At 39.1% G+C, this 20,630-nt stretch overlaps 1 protein-coding gene across 2 annotated transcripts in view; it reads left to right on the forward strand.

Moving 5' to 3' along the window:
• DCX (doublecortin) overlaps nt 1–11,333 on the forward strand; it is a 142,919-nt gene extending 131,586 nt beyond the window's left edge. For both annotated transcript variants that reach the window (XM_088482919.1, XM_088482918.1), the window contains 2 exons: nt 8,939–9,033; nt 11,277–11,333. In XM_088482919.1, coding sequence (XP_088339045.1) covers nt 8,939–9,033; nt 11,277–11,333 — 152 coding nt within the window. The remainder of the gene's footprint in view (nt 1–8,938; nt 9,034–11,276) is intronic.
• Nucleotides 11,334–20,630: the final 9,297 nt, after the last annotated feature.

Genomic DNA, 20,630 nt, shown 5'->3' on the forward strand with positions numbered 1-20,630 from the left:
CTGAACAATTATACAATGCAGAGTCATGCCTGATGACCAGTATCCAGTAGAGCTTAGTGTCACATAAAACACACAATACAGAGTCCATTCTGGTGACCAGCATAACCACAGGTGTCAATCATGTGCATAGTACTAGCTAGTTCAATGCCTGATAATGAGTGATGTGTGCAGACAGACCCATGTGTTTTAGTTTTGTCAAAACCACCCTCAAGTGTTTTGATTCTGGATTTCTTTAAAATTAATAACAACAGCTAAAATCATGTATTGTTGGACCTGTATTTGTTCCTGCAGTATTATTAACATCAAGAACATTCTTCATTACCAGTTAATTTTGACCAGCTCACAATATTGTTTTCACCCGCATTGGCCAAAGGCTGCAGTGAGCTGGCTGGCTAAACTAAGCGGCAGAGCAGTGGCACAAACACATGGCAGTTTAAAGGAATATAGCACATGTATGAAAAACACTTGTGAATGCAACTGACATCAAGTTCACTTCTAAACATACACTAGAGCCTGTTTGCACTGGATTGCAGGTGCTAGCTTGTGTATGACAAACATACATAGGGGGGTATTCAATTAAGCTGCGATGACGTCATTTTCGCCTATTTGAATTATCGCCATATTCAATTTCAAAGACTTTTCGCATGGCGAAAAAAAGTGCAGAATTGGGGTTTAGGGGTGCAGGCTTAAAAAAAAATAGCCTGCACCCCTGGGAATGTCATTTAAAACTAAACTGTGTTAAAAAATAAAAAAATCAGGACACCCCAAAAAATTAACTTTTTTCGGGGGTGAAAAAAGAAAAAAGAAAAAACACTTCTAAAATAGACAAATTATTTTCACAGGGGTTCCCTTATATGCGGCAGGTGTTTTCTTCATTGAGCAGAGTAGCGGCAGGTGCATTTTTGCAGAATTTTTGCAATTTCCTTTAGGGACTTAAAAATATGCTTACCCCCATTTTCATGTACCCCAAATTTAATAGGAATAGTTATTTTAACGAAAAAAAATTCTAAATGCTATTCTTCACCACTTCTTCATAGCCGCAAATATGCACCTGCAGCGGCTATTACAAACCCCGACTTCCTTCTGCAGCCAAAAATGGGGGTACCCATAGTGATCCCCCATATCTGGACATCTTTAGGGGGGTCCCAGGTACATTTCCTGAAAATTCCTATTTTTTTTTTTGTAGATAAAGGGGGCAAGCGCCCGATACTTTATCACCAGAAAAGCTCTGATGTGGTCGAAAAGTCCAGCACGGACTTTTCGCTCCCAAATTGAATACGTCTCATAGTGACAAAGATGCCTGCAGTCTTTTATACGCTCCCCACCTACTCCATCTACCTACAACTCTCTCTAATGGTGACTAGTATGTAGTAGGGATGAGTGGGTTCGGTTCTTAGAGAACCAAACACACCTGAAGTTCGGGGATCCGGGGCGATCCGAGCCAAGCTCGGATCTCCCTGCGTGCCCCGCATCCCTCACCCGAGGCAAAAACTCGGGTTTGTACTGAGCGGGCATAACGCTGATTGGCTGAGAGAGCCGTCTGTCACGGCTCTCAGCCAATCAGCGTTAAGCCCATTTAATATGCACACAGGAAGCAAAAGAAGATGGCGCCCGCCATCCCCCACTGCTTGACACCGCCAGCACCCCCTACTGCCAACACCGCCGGCACCCCCACTGGCAGCATCCCCCGCTGCCGACACTCCAGCACTGCTGTCCCATGTACTAAGGACACCGTCAGCAACACTCGCACTGCCGACTACCGGCACTCCCACACTGAGGACACCATCGGCACCCCTGCACTGCCGACACTGTCAGCACACCTGCACTGAGTACACCGCTGGCACCCCCGCTCTGCTGACACCGCCGCGACCCTGCATTGAGAACACCCCTGCACTGCCGGCACAGTCAGCAAACCTGCACTGAGGACACCACTGGCACCCCCGCACTGCCGACATCGCTGGAACCCTTCACTGAGGACACTGCCAGCACCGCAGCACTGCCATTCCACGTACTGAGGACACCGTCAGCAACCCCTGCACTGCCGACACAGTCAGCAAACCTGTACAAAAGACTGCTGGCACCCCCACACTGCCGACATCGCCGGTACCCTTCACTGAGGACACTGCCAGCACCCCCGCACTACTGCCCCACGTATTGAGGACTCCGTCATCGACCCCGCACTGCCACTACTCCCACACCGAGGGCATCCCTGTACAGCCGACACTGTCAGCACTCCTGCATTGAGGACACCGCTGACACGCCGACACTGCCGACACTGTGCACTCAGGACACTGCCAACACTGATGGCACATCCGCATTGAGGACACCACTGGCACTCTCGCTTTGAGGACACCGCCAGCACCCTGCACTGCCGACACTGCTGTCACAGTAAGTGCACTATTGGTGTATCCAACCCACACTGTATAACACACTGTATCTGTGTTGGAACTTGGAAGCTGAACTGCCACATGTTAGTGCCGCCCACTGTGTCGCTTAGCTTAGTCAGCCAGCTAGCTGGATGCAACCTTTCGGCCTTAACTAGATGAAAAAAATAATATTGTGAGGTGGTCAAAATTGATTGGAAATGACTGAAAATAAATGTTATTGAGGTTCATAATACTGTAGGAATAAAAGAAAGCCCATTTTTTATGTGAATTTAGCTGTTTTTATGATATTTTAAGAAAAAATCCAGATCCAAAACCGAAAAACAAAACACCACGGAAAAAAATCCAAAACCAGGCCCAGATCCAAAACCAAAACACGGGGGTCGGTGCACATCTCTAGTATGTAGTATTGCAGCATGAACTACAGCCCACATCTTCTCCATACACTCCCCTGTATGAAATAGGGATGTGCAGGCTCGGATTAGTTCAGATCTTCCCGCCAAGTTTGGATTTTTCCCGCCAAAAATCGGGTCTCAGAAAGAGGCAAAACGTCATTTTTCATGGACAACCATCATCTTTCATGGACTTTTGTCCAGGAATGATGATGTTTGTCCATGAAAGATGCCGTTTTGCCTCTTTCTGAGACACGATTTTTGTCTGGAAAAATCCGAATTTGGCGGGAAAATCCAAACTAATCTGAGCCTGCACATCCCTAGTATGAAATGGCACCTGAAATCACGAGGAAGGGGCTTACATGCAATCCAAAACACGCTAGATCTGTCTTTTAGATATGAGTTGCGAATTTGGCAAAAAGATCCGAGTCGGGACTCAGTTCTACTTGGAACTCCAAAGTGATGGGAGACGGGACTCGGTTCGACTCGGAACCCTGAAGTTCAGCAAACCGAACCACTCATCTCTAATGGAAACATGTCCAAAATAGAAACCATTGTTTCTAATGTTCATTGGGGATGTCAAGAGACCTCCAGTGAACTCTTGAACTCAAGTAAAACTACAATTAAAAACTACATGTTAAACTGTTTTCATTTTTTGTACAGTATTCATTATTTGTTTTTATTTTTTACGGGAAACAAATATTTTTTTTGTTTCAACAGATTTTGTTGAAACTGAATTGTTACAAGAAATACAATAAAAAAACCCTAAATGAAACAAAAAAGGGGAGGGAGTGAGGAGACGTTTATTGAATAGATATTTTAATTATATTTGGAAATTCGGTCCCTCCATATCTTGTTATTGACATCTTGGCTAAAGAAAATACATTTAGTACAGTATATATTTGGAATTCCAGTTTTCTGTATATTATTATCCATATAGTGTCACACAAAGTGCAGAAAAAGAAACCGGATTACCAGTCTCACCAATACAAAAAAATTATCTTAAACAAAAATTTGCCACAAGACATTCCCAAAGAAGATGCAAAAATGAACTGTGAGCAACACCATATATCAGACAAGTGATTTATATAAAATTCCAATTTGGTCCATTTTTATTAAAGGAGTCAAATACTCCACAGTATGCATAATGAATACTTTTATTTGCTAGCATCTTATACAAAGTGTACATTTTCAAGCCAACCCACACATATAAATTTGTTCCCTATCTAATAAATCCAAAGTTTTTCAAGGTTATCAAAATTCATATTTCTATATAAACTATAAACTTGACATATAAACTAGACATGATTGTGAGTTTTTATACATTGTAGTATAGTTTTTATAAGGGAAGACATGATTTTATGTTGATATATTCTATTGGTGAGGAACCATATAAACTGAGTTTAAGCCACAGCAGTGTTTCTTAACCAGGCTTGCAGGTTTATTGTAGGATACAGCGATACAGCAGACAGTAATGGTGGTAAAAGCGGTCAAAGTGGAGATAAGTAGCAGACCGTCCAGTCTAACAGCGGTATAACAGGTTACACCCAGCGCTAAGTGCTACTCATCAATGTAGGACTGTGACGCCCAGCACAGTAAAGATTCAGTGAAGCAGCAGACAGGAAATACCACTTCCCCACAGTTACAGCTATCCATTCATAAATTAAGTGTAATGTAACTTACCAAGTTGTAAATATCTATTGACAACAGTTTGGGCTTTATTGAATCCTGATTCCTGCCTGTATTTCTGCAAAATATTTTTTTAACAAAACCTTGGAGATATACTTACATTATTCTATTTAAACCATACTCACTTCCATTTCTACAAAATAACTTAGTAAAGTAGCATGTTGAACCACTATCTAACTTCAGGGATACGCTAACTGTGACTCATAATAATACATTTTAAATTTGGGTGGGCCAAACCTCTTACCTCTGTTCGCTACAAGCCGCATTAAACATAACACCTGAGTGCCGTGCGACCCGGTAGCGTCGAGCGTCTTTTTGTGCATGCAAAATACTACATTACAGTGTCAGTGGCTGTGACACTGTAACAGAGCATTTTGCATGCAGATACAGCCGCAGTTGCACCCAGAATATGTGCATGCCACATATCATTCTAACCAGCAGAAGCTTTGCATCGCTTTGCGAATAAGACGCATTTGAAGGTAAAAAAGTTGCACAAAAGGATGCTCTGCGCTACCGAGTCACACCACGGCATGGCGCAAATAGGGCTGTTTAACGCACAAGGAAGTAAGTTGTAAATGGACACATCTATACCCACAATCTATGTAATAAAACTTGACTTTAGGGGGCCTATTTATCATTAAATATATGTGGGAAAGTCGAATCCCCGCAAATATTAGGGATCCCCCAGATGTACTATGGAGGGATTTGAGCTGATATTTCCATCCACAAAAGCAGCCCTTATAAATTTTGAAGCATTCTGGACAGGGTTGCATAAAATTGGATTTTTAAAATAAAAAAATAAATAAAAAACGGATTTATTTGACTTAAAAGGTATTTTTTATTAAAAATTTTTTTAAAATAAACGTTTAAAAATGTAACATGTTTACTTAAAAAAAATGTTAATAAAAAATCCTATATAAATCTGATTTAAATCAAATAAATCCGTTTTTGATTTTTTTTTAAAAAAATCCAATTTTATGCAACCCTGAAATTTCCGGAGCTTGGCCTCGATAGAATAATGGTGGCATTACCCTATAGTAGCCTATGGTCTAAATTTATATTAATAAGGAAGTTGTAGTATTACATCCTTCACTTGCTGCCGGTACTATATGTCAAAATACAACATTTAGGTGTCACTCCAACTGTATTGAATAACGCCAGGAGTGGTATTAGTGGATTATTACACTTTTAAATTTTTGTATTGTTGCTTTGTCTTTAATAATCAAAAATTATTTCAGAGGAGGCGCAGGTAGGCGGGAAGACACTGCTCACAGGTGGCAAAGGCTGAATTGCATTGCAGCAGTGATGCAGGCGTGCCTTGTCATCTGTCTTTTTGAGTATCCATTACATTATTGAAGACTTCTATATATATTACTGACATTTTGGTAGATAAGGCTATAATGAAACTATACTATTTGAGAACATATTTACTGTAAAGTGGAGGAATATAAATGAACAATGTTATTCTAGATTAATTTATCATTGCTCTTTAGCTGGGTATACACTAGATGATTCTATGAACGATTTGGGCAATTCTGATGCATCAGAACAACTCATCGTTCATATTGTCTAGAGTGTATGCACTGTGTCACTGACGTTGCGTGTTCCCGCACGTCGTCAGTGACATCGTCATGCAGGTTCGACTGGCGATATCGTTAGCGGGGGCCATGCTACCAAATGCAGCATGGCCCCCGCCATCGTTCCGTCACTGCCGGCATCAGCAAGTGTTTATGCACTTGTTGATGTTGGCACCTCCGCCAGGTCCCGTCGCTAGCTATATCGCGCTGGATACACATCGTTTAGTGTGTACCCAGCATTATAAAGACAATGTGACTCAGCTTGTAAAGTTTACTACCATTTGTATCATGACAAATTCCTCCAGACTCACTATATAAGGTTACATTTTATAACTTGCTTCAGAATTAACACTCTATTAAGTTTACCATTTAGACCTCTCGCACCCAAGAGAGCAAGAGGAAACGCATGAGCATTCCTGACCTTTAACTGATTTACCATAAAAGATTTGACATGCAGCTTCAATGCTTCTGTACTTACATCTGTCCTTGCAGTGGGTATAAGTCCTAACATAGTTGATATCACATATGGTTATACAGTATAGTAACTATTGTGCAATACAGAGTCCATGTTGGTGACTATTGTAGAAGACACTGCCTAATTTGGGTAGCTATTAAAAAATAAAGAGTAATTCTGGTAACTATTACACAGTATAGAGGTTATTAGTGCTACGAAAATTGCCAGTAAACAACCTCCTTATGTCTGTCAACAGCTTTGTATATTTCTCCATTCAAAGTCAACAGCTCTCTTGTGCCCCATTACTCTATATGCTGGCTCCCTACAGTTCCCAGCAATGATAAGACCTTAGCTCTTGTTGTTGTCTTCTTTCTATAACTTAATATTACAGCAGCCATAGAATGATCACTAGAGGGAGTTTCTGGTAGTCAGAGATGGGAAGAAATTGTCTGGAGCAGAGCCATAACTAGACGTTTTTGGTGCCCTGTGCCAGAAAGAGCATTGACGCCCCCTCATTATTTAAAGGGACATAATGCAATCAAAAAAGGGCCATGGCTTCATGGGGAAGGGCCAGGGAAGAGATAGGAGAGGTAAGGAGATGCTGGGGATGAAATAAGAGGAATCTACAAGCAAGAATGATAATAAACAGAAATTTGACAGGCCCAAACAGAGTCCCCTTAACTGTGGTGCCCTGTGCGATGGCACCGGCCGCACTACCCTAGCTACAGCCCTGGTCTGGAGCCCCGGACATCAGAGAATTTATCATTAGAAAAGAGAACAGATAAAAAGTTTACCAGGCATTTGGTGACTCTAACTTTTCACTCATGTATAAAAGGTTATAGGCAAGAAAGTTATCAAGTTTCAGTGGTAAATATAATTTCTGAGTACAGGAATAATGTGAGCTCTGCTCTGTTTTCAGAAGAGTGTAATTGTAAGGTCAGACTGATCAAGCGGGGTTCCATGGATATACCTAGCAGGGCCAAGATTTCCTAGGTTCACCGCTGGTCTTAGTGATTTTTTTCAGCTAAATATGGTTACCAAGGTACTGGGGATATAACTACAGCATGTACGCAGTCGTTAGGGGACTCTTACAAGTCTGTCGCATGGACGGATTTATATCATAATTGCCTCAGAAGACAGCTACAGAAATATGGCATCAGGGACTTGCTCAGCAGATAGCGAAGACACTGACTTAGTTCGAGCCTTGGCTATCTATTGCACATATTTCCAACATTCTCTTTAGGGGCAGTAGGCAGAGAGGACTAGTAAGCAGAATGAGAAGGATTGTTGGAGTGTAAAAGACCACCTTATAGAGCAGAGGGAGAAAATGGACAGGATTGTGCAGATGTAGTGAAGATACAATAAGAGGGCTGGAAGAGGAAATTAGAAGACTGAATCTGCTGCAAACAAATGAGAACATGAGCATAGAACATGAGCATAGGAATGAAAGAAATAGTGATAAAAAGTGGAGTTACAGTATCAAAGGTCTGAGAGAAGACAGAGAAGGTCAGCGACTTTAGGGAGAGGATTATTTGTGTGGAGAAGGTTCAGAAATATGTGTGTGCTTGTAAGGCATCCGTCTGTATGATGTGTATGTGTTTGTGTGTACAGTAGTTGGTGTGACTGTTGAAAGCGTGTTTGTAGTTTGTACATGTGGGAGGTCTGAGTAACATTAGGGGGAAGTTTGAGGGGATGTGAACAGTTTGTAGGATAGGCAAAAGGTGGAAACGTGCCCAGGGCACATTACCACCTTTTTGCCTACATTTACCATTTTTTGGATGGTTAAGGTAACAAGTTATTTGCCCCATGCTGCTCAGTTTGTGCGCTCTGTTGTCTTCTTCTGTTCCTTGTCATAGTTTTTAGGATAGGCTTGAGAGGTATGTCAGAAGTTCTGGGTGGCCTGGGAGGCATATGGGGAGATGACAGTGATATGGGTGGCATTTGAGGAAGTGTAAGTGGCCTGGGAGGCATGTCGGAAGTTGTGAGTGGCCTGGGAGGAATGTGCTGAGGTGTGAATGGCCTGGGAGGCATGTGCGGAGGTGTGAGTGGCCTGGGAGGCATGTGGGGAGGTGTGAGTGGCATGTTGAGGGTTTTGGTGTGCTTGTGGGGGTCTGAGGGCATGTGGGGTATTTTATGGTAAGCAGGGCTTTTAGGATGTGTAATTATTTTTTAGCAACTGGCAGATCTTAATGGCATGTGGTGAAATTTTGAGGAATATGGGTGCATTTTTGGATGAATGATGCACAGTCTTCATATCCCGTACGTACCAGGGCTAGTCAAAGTGCATCAACGGTTAGATACAGTATTGGTTTGGTGCAGGCTCCATATATGTAGTTCAGTGGATGAAGGTTGATTAATGTCGTATGCCTGTATATAGTGTGCCCATGTTATACATATGCAATGAATCATTAATTAATCTTACTTGTTTGTGTTGTTTAACAGCTAATGGAACATCAAGCAGTCAGCTATCCACACCCAAATCCAAGCAGTCCCCAATCTCCACCCCAACCAGTCCTGGAAGTCTTCGCAAGCACAAGGTATTATGTTTCTTCTCCTACATAGTTATCCCAACACCTCACTCAGGGATAGTTTAAGAGAGGAGGGGGCCGTGTACAGCCTCCTTATGGTTCCCCTCCTCTCCGACTGTGCAGTAGACTCTAGCTTTGTGCCAGAGTCTACTACGCAGGTCTTCGGGAACACGGAGGCCGCATTATGTTCCCGGAGACTTCTCTATTGCGCATGCGCAAATCTCCGGGAAAATGTCAGCCGTCCAATTATCCCAGTGATTTCTGTCTGCAGTGCCGGCAGACGTGGGATTCTGGAGATGTAGTATAATATTGTATGAGTGCAGGGTGTGTGGTGTGGTCCCACCTGGACCCAGGGGCCCATGTGCACCGCATACCCTGCATCATTATAGATACGCCAATGACCTCACTACCTTATTGCACAGAACTCTACCTGACTAAGGGCCTGATTCAGAGCCGTTCGCTATTTGCGGTCGTTCGTTCAAAAACAAGGGGTGGCTATTCAAATGATCCGTTCGCAAATTGCAGTCTGTTCACACCTCTAAGTCTGAACGAGCGAGCAAAACATACGCTTATTTGTTAAAAACGCCCCCTGGCCGCTCGCACCATACGTCATGTCCGCTATTTATTAGATTAATCGAGTACATCGACCAGCGTATGAACTGCTCGCTATTCTTGTGGTTGGTTTTTGCTACCACAATCTTGCGAGCAGTTCTGGCTATAAAATAACCCAGTGACGTGGTCAATGACGCTGCTGTATTAATTATGCACACCCATAAAACGCCCGTTTTGACCTTTAAGCACGCCTGCGTTCTGATCTCCACTCCCCGTTTTCAAGCACCTTCCCCTGTTACCACCCACATACGCCTCATTCTGTCACTCAAAATAGCAGGCATTCGCTATATTGCGAGCACATGAATTTCGGCCGCACTGACTGGTTCGCGCATGCGTATAACGATCCGTACGCATGCGCAGATGTGCGAACATCGCTCGGAACGAGCGTACTGCCGCTAGCGAGTGGCTCTGAATGAGGGCCTAAATTATCTAATACTTTCTAGATAGATGTTATATATATTTTCTCTCACTTTAAGTGAAATTGTCCCAACAGAGTAAATATGTATATATTTTTTTTGTACTTATGTTACATATGAATCATGAAATCATGCTAATGTAATTTTTCTAAATTCATATCCACCATATAACCGAAAAACAGTATTGATGTATAGTATCATGATAATAACCAAAACTGAATGCTGTGAAGCAGGTCATACTATAATGCTCTAGACAGCCCATCAGTGTTTGTCCAGAACTATACTTCTATACATACAGTAGGAGAGTGAAATAATAATTAAATAATAAATATTGTAGGGTGTACAGATTAACCATCCACATTTTTCTAGAATTATTTGCTATATACATAGGTTTACACTAAAGATTAGGGTAATTAGACTGCGGATGCCCTTTTCTCAAATACAGTATGTAACTTCACTTTTTAATGTTTTCATGAATTTTAACATAAATAATTTGGTAGTCATTTTTAATTTATATTAATAAAGATTATTATTTGAAGATTTCCCTTTACAGTTTTCCCATAAGAGAAAAAGTGGTAACTTTATTTCTTCATATTCTATTAATATAACTACTAGTTATCTATCTGTGACAATCAAAAATAATATATAACACAATACTTATATGTTTAACTTTATTATTAGTTTGTGAAGCAAAGTTAAGGGATTTTCTAAGATATTGACAATATTTCAGATGCAGATGATAAATCCTGAAATAAAAAGAAAATTAACTTCTTTATATTAATATCATCTGAATAACTTTAATAAAACAGTTACCTATTATCAGTTAATACGTATTTGTACTTTACTACAGTGTTAAAAAATATCTAATATTTTTGTCAAACAATCAAATTCACTAAAGCTCTTGTGGTCTAGGCTGTTCACTTACATTTTTCTTATTGCCACTTCTAAATTGCCACTTCAACAATTGAACATATTTATATAGTTTCAAAAGAACTTTAGCACCTGCGACTAGTATTAGAATCACAATGGATTTCTAAAAGTTACATTTTTATTCCAAGCACAGTTTATATCCATAATATCCTGTATATGATGAATGAAGGATCTTTGCACCAGTTAGATTTCATTATAGAACCTTGATTGATCACTCAACACAAACATAATATAATTGTAGCTACCTCATGTTCTGTGTCATTAACACATCCCTCTTTCGCTATTTTTTTACAGGATCTGTACCTACCCCTGTCCCTGGATGACTCTGACTCTCTTGGGGACTCCATGTAAAGTGCAACAGTGTCCCCAATGAGTAGGATCACACAGCAGAAAAGAGCCGGTCAGCACAGTGGTGCTTTTTAAAAGATCCAATTACAGCTTTTTGTTTTTTCTGTGATTTATAGTTTTTGTCATAAATGTCATGTGACCCAACCTGACGGGGATAACCAACTGTTTTATAGTGATGAAGCAGGCTTCAAAATTATGTACTGTATGCAAGTGTGCCATTCATGAGTTGTCCCAAGTACCAAACATGGTGCTTCTATGGGCTGTGGATAAAACCAGCCATTGTGAATTGTATTGTTATACAGTGTTGTAACAATCAAGACACGTGTAGGTATACTAGGGAATGTTTAGAGTGTATTCATGATTACCTTGTATGTCTGTTTTATATTAATATCCAATATTCCCTCTTGTAACATGGAACTAGGAATGCTAGATTAAATCAAATCATTGTGGGTTTCTACTGACTCAGTATCAACCTAACACCTTTTAAAGTTAAAGGGGCACTCCCATTTTCAAGAGCTGTTCAAAGTTTACTCTCGTATGCGGGGTAACTGGATAGTGGTTGGGAAGCATGATTCTTTCTACCATTTGTGGTTATGCCTTTTTCTGCCACTGTTTTGCAGTGAAAGGGATAAACAACACTACATGCCCATCTTTAATGTTCACCGACAACTTCAACCTGTACTATTATCATCTTTAGTTGTTTGACAGAATTGAGAAGTCACAAGAATAAGTAGAAAGATTTATTCATACAGTCCTCAGAGTGTCGGCTTCTGTTAGATGATTTGGGTGCCAGGTGGCCTACTCACTGCCTCAACACATTTTCATTAACCCTTCTTTCCTTGGTTCTTTGGTATTGCGTAAATCAAACTTTATTATATACCAGAATTTTGTCTTAGCACCAACGCCAGGAGAGGGAAAAAATGACCCCACTTCAGTACCAGATGGCAGAAATATCAGAATAATGGGAAATAAATATGAGCGTTATTAATCATGTTTTATATATTTACAGACAGCTATAGTGATTAATGTTTTGTATTTTATAAATGGTTCATTGATCTGCCAGCTACAGACACAGAATTTTTTTAGGGACTTCACCTATGATTGATCAGTTAACTCAATACAAGTAAACTAAGAAATAATTCAATCAAATGATATGCAATAATAATATTTCATGGTAATCTAAGTCTTCTGTTCAGATTTAAATTCTACATTCTATGTACATAAATAACTATCACATTCAAGTTGTTGTTCTGTTAATGCTTCACAAGGGTGCTGAGAGGTGGAGACGGGGGGGGGGGGATGGGTACTTGGAGGCTCAGGCTGCCAAGGAGGCACATCAAGGCCCCCAAGATGGCCTTGCAAATTTCTCCTTCAACGGACAGCACAGAATGTAAAGAAGGCTTTGGTATGCAGAATGAGACGTGTCCTGGTCCCACCTGCTTGGTCTCTCCCCCTAGCGTTGGTGCCCTATAGATCTCCTGGTTGTCCTGATGCTTACTTTTCATGAAAAAGAGAACACTTTAAATCAAAGCGTTACCCCAACAGCATGGATGGCCATCAATACTTCTGATGTCAATCGATGGTGCCATCCGTACTTTCCATCAATGGCAGGAAACCATCAATTGAAGCAGATTGAAGGTTTGAACCATCAGTGGGCGTCAAGTAGGGACACATGACAATGTAAGGCAAATCAGAGAATGAGAGTGGGCTAAGGTACAGATGATGGGAGGGAGGGCAGGTGTAAGTCACCATAGGTACTATGCCATAGATGGTGGAGAAACATCGGACCCCTGCTATTGATGGCAAAACATTGACCCTCGGTAGCAGACCATCATTGTTTTCTAATCATTGACAGTTATTGTCCATCAGTAAGCAACATCTTGTTTTGCAAGTTGAGATGATCTTGCCACCTGATAACACCACATGTGTTGACTGGCTCAGTAACCGGATGCAAGCCGTTTAATAAATTGGCCAGTGAAGTAATTCTTTCACGTTACTGCATCATAAATATGACCATCGAGAGCTCCATATCGCCTATAACAGGACAGAAAGAAAGCTACTAGTTAAAATGTAAAAATTCAGGTTATGAAGAAACAGTTTATAGACCGTAATTCACATTTTTTAGGTAAACTTTTCCATGTCTTTAAATAAATTTAGATAGTAGATGTTTATTTTTCCTTTAAACTTCTGATTTTTGGATCAGCATCATAATAAGTGTTGACTAGGAAAATTCCGGGAAGTGAGAAGAACGCAGTTAGACTATTATCCTGTCTATTCACGTTAGTGATTTCTAACTAAGCTATGCGTTATTTAGTAGTGCAGTTGTCAGCTACAGACACTGTCTAACAGGCTACCTCAGCAGACAGCCATCTGAGGCAGCCAAACACAACGTCATATAGGATAGTGACAGTAGCAGTATGATGATGGGAGTCAAGGAAGGGCTTAGCTGGAAGACAGACATTGCCTGCTGAGTCATCATCTTTTTTACTGGGAGATGAGGTACCCTGACCCCAAGATTCTGGAAAATAGCACGTCATATACAAAGCGGTATTCGATAATCCAATATATCCTATAAACTGAATATATTATTGACATTTCTTTTTATTTAAGACTAATGGATCTTGCAATACAGAATCATTATCTCAGAAGCCACATGCTAATTTCTTACCCATATAAATTAGATTAGGTTGGCCCTGAATCATATTACCTGTTTTGGGATAATTAATCATTTGTCTGTATTTAAAGTGCAATCCAGGTATGGCAATATTGCTAACTACTGTTTCATGTAGTAACCAAATATATGTAAGCTGTTTGGCGTTCCGTCTGATATACCGCTTGTGAGTTTTGCATTTCATATATGTTATGCTGAATGATGCTGGGTTACCATGAAATATTAATATCTGTTTTATTCCAGACAAACATACAGTATATACTGAACATCTTGTGCTTCTCAGCAAACCTGCCATTTGGTTAGCAGTAGCATGTGCTAAGCCACATCGCTGTTTAGTGTATGTTGCTGCAAGTGCCTTATTGCCATAGTAAACAATTCATTTTAAGCAGGGTATGTGTCTACAATGGCTCAGATGAATTTATTCAAGAGACGGAAACCCCTGATGTGCATACTCTACATTCCAATTTTCACGCCCTTGGGATTGCTTATGGACTAAAATTGAACATTTCCAAACTGGAGAATGTACTTATACTAAAAGGCCTCATTCACACATCTGAGAAAAAGGTTAGAAATGTGTTTTGTGTGCATTGTTTTCTAGTTTAACTCAAGTCAAAAAGAACAGGCAGTGCTCTAAAATCTTACATGTAACATTTTAGAACACGATTATAGGCCTACTGTACCTCAATTATACCATTAATAGTTGTTTTTCTATATTTTAAAACATAAGACTCACACCTATTGGATATTGTGACACTACTGCCGACACAGCTACATGATTAATATTTTAGTGATACACAAATGTAAAAATATTAATTGATAAAACAAGTATCAGGAAAAAAAATCTGTGTTTGAAAACAGTGTATTACAACAATTTATGTGTGTCATTTACAATTAAAATACAGCTCATATATAATATCTATTGGATATTATATTATATATGCATTTTGTTGTGGCTCATCCAGTCTGGGGTTGGGACACATAAATGTATCCCGACTCCGGACAGACCCCTGTCTCAGATAATGTCACATATAGTATCTCGCTTTCCCCCATGCAATATAGGAGAGAATGCTAATTGTAAAACAATGTTTTAATTGCACCTCAGTGGTGTCTGTCTCTAATAAATCATGCTAGCCTTGTCACCATCACTCCTGAAAACACTGTGATTCTTTGTTTTCAGTCTTTAAAATGTTTTGTACTATGAAACCTGGTTACATTTTTTATAATTTTATTTTTCACAGTAATTTATCAGGAACCTACTTTTATAAACTGGTTGTTTGAAATAATCTCAATGATTTCAAAATCTTTAGTGAGAAACTGATGTTCTGAACAATTTATTTGCAAACAAAATGTTCATACAAATACTCATAGGGTATCTGTCATTTTTAAGTGTTTTGATATTTTTTGTAAAAAAAAAATATTTTTTTTGTTTTAAGCGTAAGAATAACTTATTTGTAACAAATATAACTTACCATTTAAATTATTGAACATTGTTATTGCCATATTAGATATTGTTTACTGTCTGTAAGCTATTATTTGTGTAGATTGTTAGAAATATGCCTTTATACAATGCATGCTTATATAAAGGCGCATGTTGCTTACTATGAGACTATATTAAAAATGCAGGACTTAAGAGCGTATTTATCATGGAGAGTACAGACTTATGGTTGGCAAATTAGCATTTTTGCTGGAACAGCACAGCCTTTTTAAACCCTGTCATATCCACTTTTAATGGCTGGCAGGACATGCTGGCACTTGGAGAACAACCGCACACATTTTTTTTAAACAACAACAAAAAAAAAAAAAAAAACAAAGAACAGTGCTGCATGGATCCAAGCCTGTTAGAGGCAAACACACCGTCAGAGACAACTCATGTTTTTTAGAAGTTTTGTACCCCCTGTATTCCAAAATGCGATCTAAACTGAGGTTCGGTTGCATTTTTTTGTGTTTTTGTGCTTAGTAAATCAACAGGATGCAAAACTGCTAGAAAAACGCAGCTCGATTAATCTTTTTTCCAAGAGGCGCATATTGGCGTTTTTGTCAAAAATGCTAACACCCACACGTAGGTTTCATAGAATTGGGACAAACCTTCATTCTTGTCCTCCACTTTAAATCCCAGTTCTCTTGATATGTGATTGGTACTGTATTTGATAAAGGCATTCTGACCCTTCTACCAGAGACTTTCGGTCCGGGTAGGCAGGGGAGGCAGAGCCTCCCCTGTCATACTCACTCCCCTATCATACTCCCTGTCATACTTAAAAATAGTTTTTATACATGTGTGCCTCCCCAGCCATTGACCTCACTGCACATCACTGCCTTGTACCATAATCCAAACTAGTATCTTACGAAAGATTACATTTGAAGTAATTTTATTTTTAATATTTAGTGTACATTAATTGTTTAAATTGAACAGTAATTACATATTCTTATAGTAACCAACATGTACACACCATGTATAGGAAAACATTGTTTGAAAGGTGTCTGTAGCAGAAAATTCTAATTTCTTATCAGTAGAAAATGAAACTGCATCTCAACATAATGCAGCTGCATCATTTCCTAACAATACTGAGAATAACATTGGTCTACACGTAAAGTCACAAAGGTATATTATACCTGCATGCTTGTTTTAGGGGCTCTTCTTCACATTGTATTATCAAGAGGTTGTTGTTTATTATGGTTGAGCGACCACCATTTTATCAGCATTAAGTGTCCTGGCAACTAAAGCAAAAATTGATTCTGCTGCTTGTCACTTGTCCCCAGCCGGGTCCTAGCTATTCCGTGATCCTCTCCTGCATGCAAGAGGTTGCAGAATAATTAGGTTGCTTGTCTCTAGGCTGATTGATTAGTGAATGTTGTGATCTAATGATCTAATTATCTGGTGGCTTGCTAAAACCATAGACTGTCTGTTGTTTATCCATCACATCAGCATTATAGCTGTATTTCATACACATACCAATAATTGATTAATATGACAGTGTTCATATATCAGAGCATTTCTACCTGCGCAGTTAGATTTTGCCTTTACGAATGAAGCGGAGGCTGGGTGTTAGGTGATTCCACCCGACATTCTATGCACTTAGATCTGTAACTGCTCAAGAAATAGAATTTAACTGATATATTGATCATGCTAAGTGTTGGCACCAAAGCTTATTTTCTGCACAAGGTCCTAGCCACTTCCTATTCTGAATTTACACTAACCAGATCTATTAACAATACGAGGGTTGTCTTTTTCTGAGAAGCACAGAACCACTTTAACACGCCTCTAATGATGTGACAGATAGCGTCAGTCATACGGATCTCTTGTGAGAGAGTTCTACCCATAGCATAGGTGCTAGACTTCCTCTACTATCAGTTTAGTTGTTTTATTATTTATTATGGTGTGATGGCGGAATGACCTAATTAGTTTTGAAAAGAAGTGATGTTCCTATGTAGAACTATGAAATAAATGTGCTTTTCATTGCAAATCACCTGCAGAAATCATGTGAATATAAAATATGAATGAACCACATTTAAGTAATGTCTTGTGAGGCTCAGTGAGCCATCCGTCAAGGGTCACCCCAATGTAGCTACAGATCATTCTCACTGTTGCATTGTGCCAGACTGATTGTACAGTATGTTATGTCCTGTGTGTCTTCTCTACAAGAATGTTTAGGAGATATATTGCACTGTTAGTTATTTAGTGTCATTAGACAGATGACACAGGAGACTGAATGTAGCCGTAGGAAGCCTGCACATAATGGCAGCGGGAAGTGGGAGGCTCATTAAGAAGTGCATATTTGAATCAATAAGGTAGACTCAGGTAACATACATGATAAACTAAAGCTCCCAGCATACCCTGTCGGTAAGCTGGGGGTTGCCTACCAATGCCTCAAAGTGCTGAGGAAATGAAACGCGTCAGTTATCAAATATCTGTATTAGAAAAAAATATACATTTGCCCACATATTAAAGTTGTTTGCCATAACTCCCTTCATTGATAACTGGGTCATTATGTGAATGCCTAACGATATTACTCTATGCTGAAAATTAATAAGGATATTACTCTATGCTGAAGGCAGTATATAGCATTAAAACATGTTAAATAAAACAATAGTTATTGTAAAAGTAAACATTAGCACTTCAGTCTTTGTGCTGCTAATTAGGCCTAAACACACAATGTAAATATAAACTTGAACACAAGCTGTTTACCTGAGAGAAAAGCTGGGCATGAAATGGTTAAGTATTGCCTTTAATCCTGGGCACTGAAGTAGGTTGTGTCTCTATGTGTTTTAACATTATGTATAAAGGCTTGTTTTAGCAGAAACCTTTTTATTCTGCAGTTTAGATTTTTACTTTTGATAAAATGATTCTCAGCTGCATTTGGCTCTTTATACCAGGCAGGGATGAAATATAAGAGACATTTGGGAGTGAGGTCAGTACATGACAACTAGGCTTTCTAGGAACATGGGCCATATTCTTTTATCGTCGAAATCGGCCAGTTTTTGCCAAAAAACCAAGAAAACGGACGATTTTCGCCAAAAAAACAGGCAAAAAGTTTTCACCATCTCAGATCATGCAAAATCCCTATTTTTGACTAAAAATGTGGGGATTTCTTTCAGAACCCTTTGGACACTCGCCCTAATGATAAATGACCCTATTTTTTTTTTAAGTTGTGTAATGTGGCGAAAAACGACCAGTCAAATTCTTGGAGAAAAAAAAAACGTTGAATTTAGGTTTAACGTATTGGGTCTGGTATTTCGAGGGGCGAAATGGATGCGTCGTGTTTTAAACATTGCACGTGGTTGCAGCAGGCGCTTTTTCTAATGTTTTTTAAAAGTGCACTTTTACGACACGAAAATATACTTGCACCCATTTTATTGTACCCCGAATTTACGTGGAACAGTAATTTCCTGGGTAAAAATAGCTTTCTATAATTTAAAAAAAAAAATTCATATAGGAAAATTACAGCCAACCGACGCATTTAAATAGCCCAAATACTTTTTTTGACGGCCAATAATACAATAATACACTTCTAAATTATATTTCGATGTACATAAGCCAATTTTTGCTTGTTCTGACTTTTTCGCCTATTTTTGCCTGTTTTTGTCAAAAACCAGTTGTTTTCGCCGTTTTTGTTTTTTTTTATTTAAATCTGCCGTTTTTTTAGCAAAAATAATCTGGTTTCGCACCTAATTGAATTCGGCCCTAAGGGTCATTTATGAACCGCAAAATCTGACCATTATGAACCGCAAAATTTGACCATGTGCAGTGCTTTATGCGCGTAGCATATATTTATGTCCGCCGAGTCCAAACCAAGCTGCATATCTACTGCATGGTCTTTGGGAACATCTTGTAAAGTCAGCTGTCCGCTAGTACTTGGACAGCAGAGAAATCTGAACAGGCGCAGGGTAGAAAAAGTAAACATGTCACATTGTCATATCATAGTCCAACCTCTTTCAACTTCATTGCAACTCTGCTTATTACGTTTTAGTTTTTAGTGCTCAATTTATCCTTATTCTTGGCGAAAAATTAATTAGTGGAGGGACATCAGCATGTTTCTTTGTGATGTATCACTTATGTGTGTTTGAAGATTTTTATATACATCTAGAAATACATTTTACAGCAGAAGTGCTGATGGAATGTTCAAAATGTGTCCCATTTAAAATGATAGAGGAGAGTGCTGATCTACAGGACCAAGGAGAAGGCTTGTTGCAAGGAGTGAAATGGAGTACCTGCTCTCACAAAGCATGTAACACTAATATAAATTCAATAATAATTTAGTCCCACTAAATTTGGAAGCCTAAGAGTGCCTACAAGAATATTCTGTGCCGCCCATCCTGGCTTCCCCTCATATCATATGCTGTAAAGCACAGAGCAACATTACAATAGAACATCAGCACTTTGGCAATTTTGCGGTGCGTAAATGACCTTTATTAGCTGTAAAAGAAGGGGTGACAAATACTAATGATATTTAATAAATTTAATATTTAATTTCATAGCTTTTCCCTACAGTTCCTTTCTTAATAAATTAGCATGTAAATAACAGTTTTTTTTTGCTTAAAATACTGCAAAATCATGTCTTAATTAGAATTAAGTCAATGAGGAGTCATTGTTCCCAGTTTTGTTTGGTTACCAAGATGTTTTTAATATTGCTACCAAAACATGCCATACTAAAAAAAAAGCAATTTAATAGTATAATACATTTCTTATGTATATATAATTGTGCCATATTTTGTATGTGAACCCCAATAAAGTGACCAAATTAATCCTGGATATATTTAGCTGATGATATTTTGAATCTGACGCTCCTGATTAATGTCTGCAATCTTACAGCTTTTCTCTCCTGTTCTTTGCCCATTGCTATATTTATTACTGACCACAAAGCTTTTTTTATGACTAACGGGCACTGATTCAAATGTTTGGAAAGCTGGTGAATTCCAGATGGGTTGAGCCAAATTGTTTTCACTGTATCATGTTGTAATATAGCGCAGCTTGAAGCCAATGATTTCTTGCTTAATGTATACAGCACATGTATGGTCTTTGATAATTATGCCTCACTTGTGGTGTGTTTTTTTTTTTTTTAAATGAGCATTTATTAACCCTTAAGCTGCTAGATGGAATCCTAAGTGTACTGGGCAGGGGGTTCCATTTGGAA

This window comes from Taudactylus pleione, unplaced genomic scaffold, assembly GCF_031769625.1.
Source record: "Taudactylus pleione unplaced genomic scaffold, aTauple2 ptg000296l, whole genome shotgun sequence".
In the NCBI taxonomy this organism is placed as follows: Eukaryota; Metazoa; Chordata; class Amphibia; order Anura; family Myobatrachidae; genus Taudactylus; species Taudactylus pleione.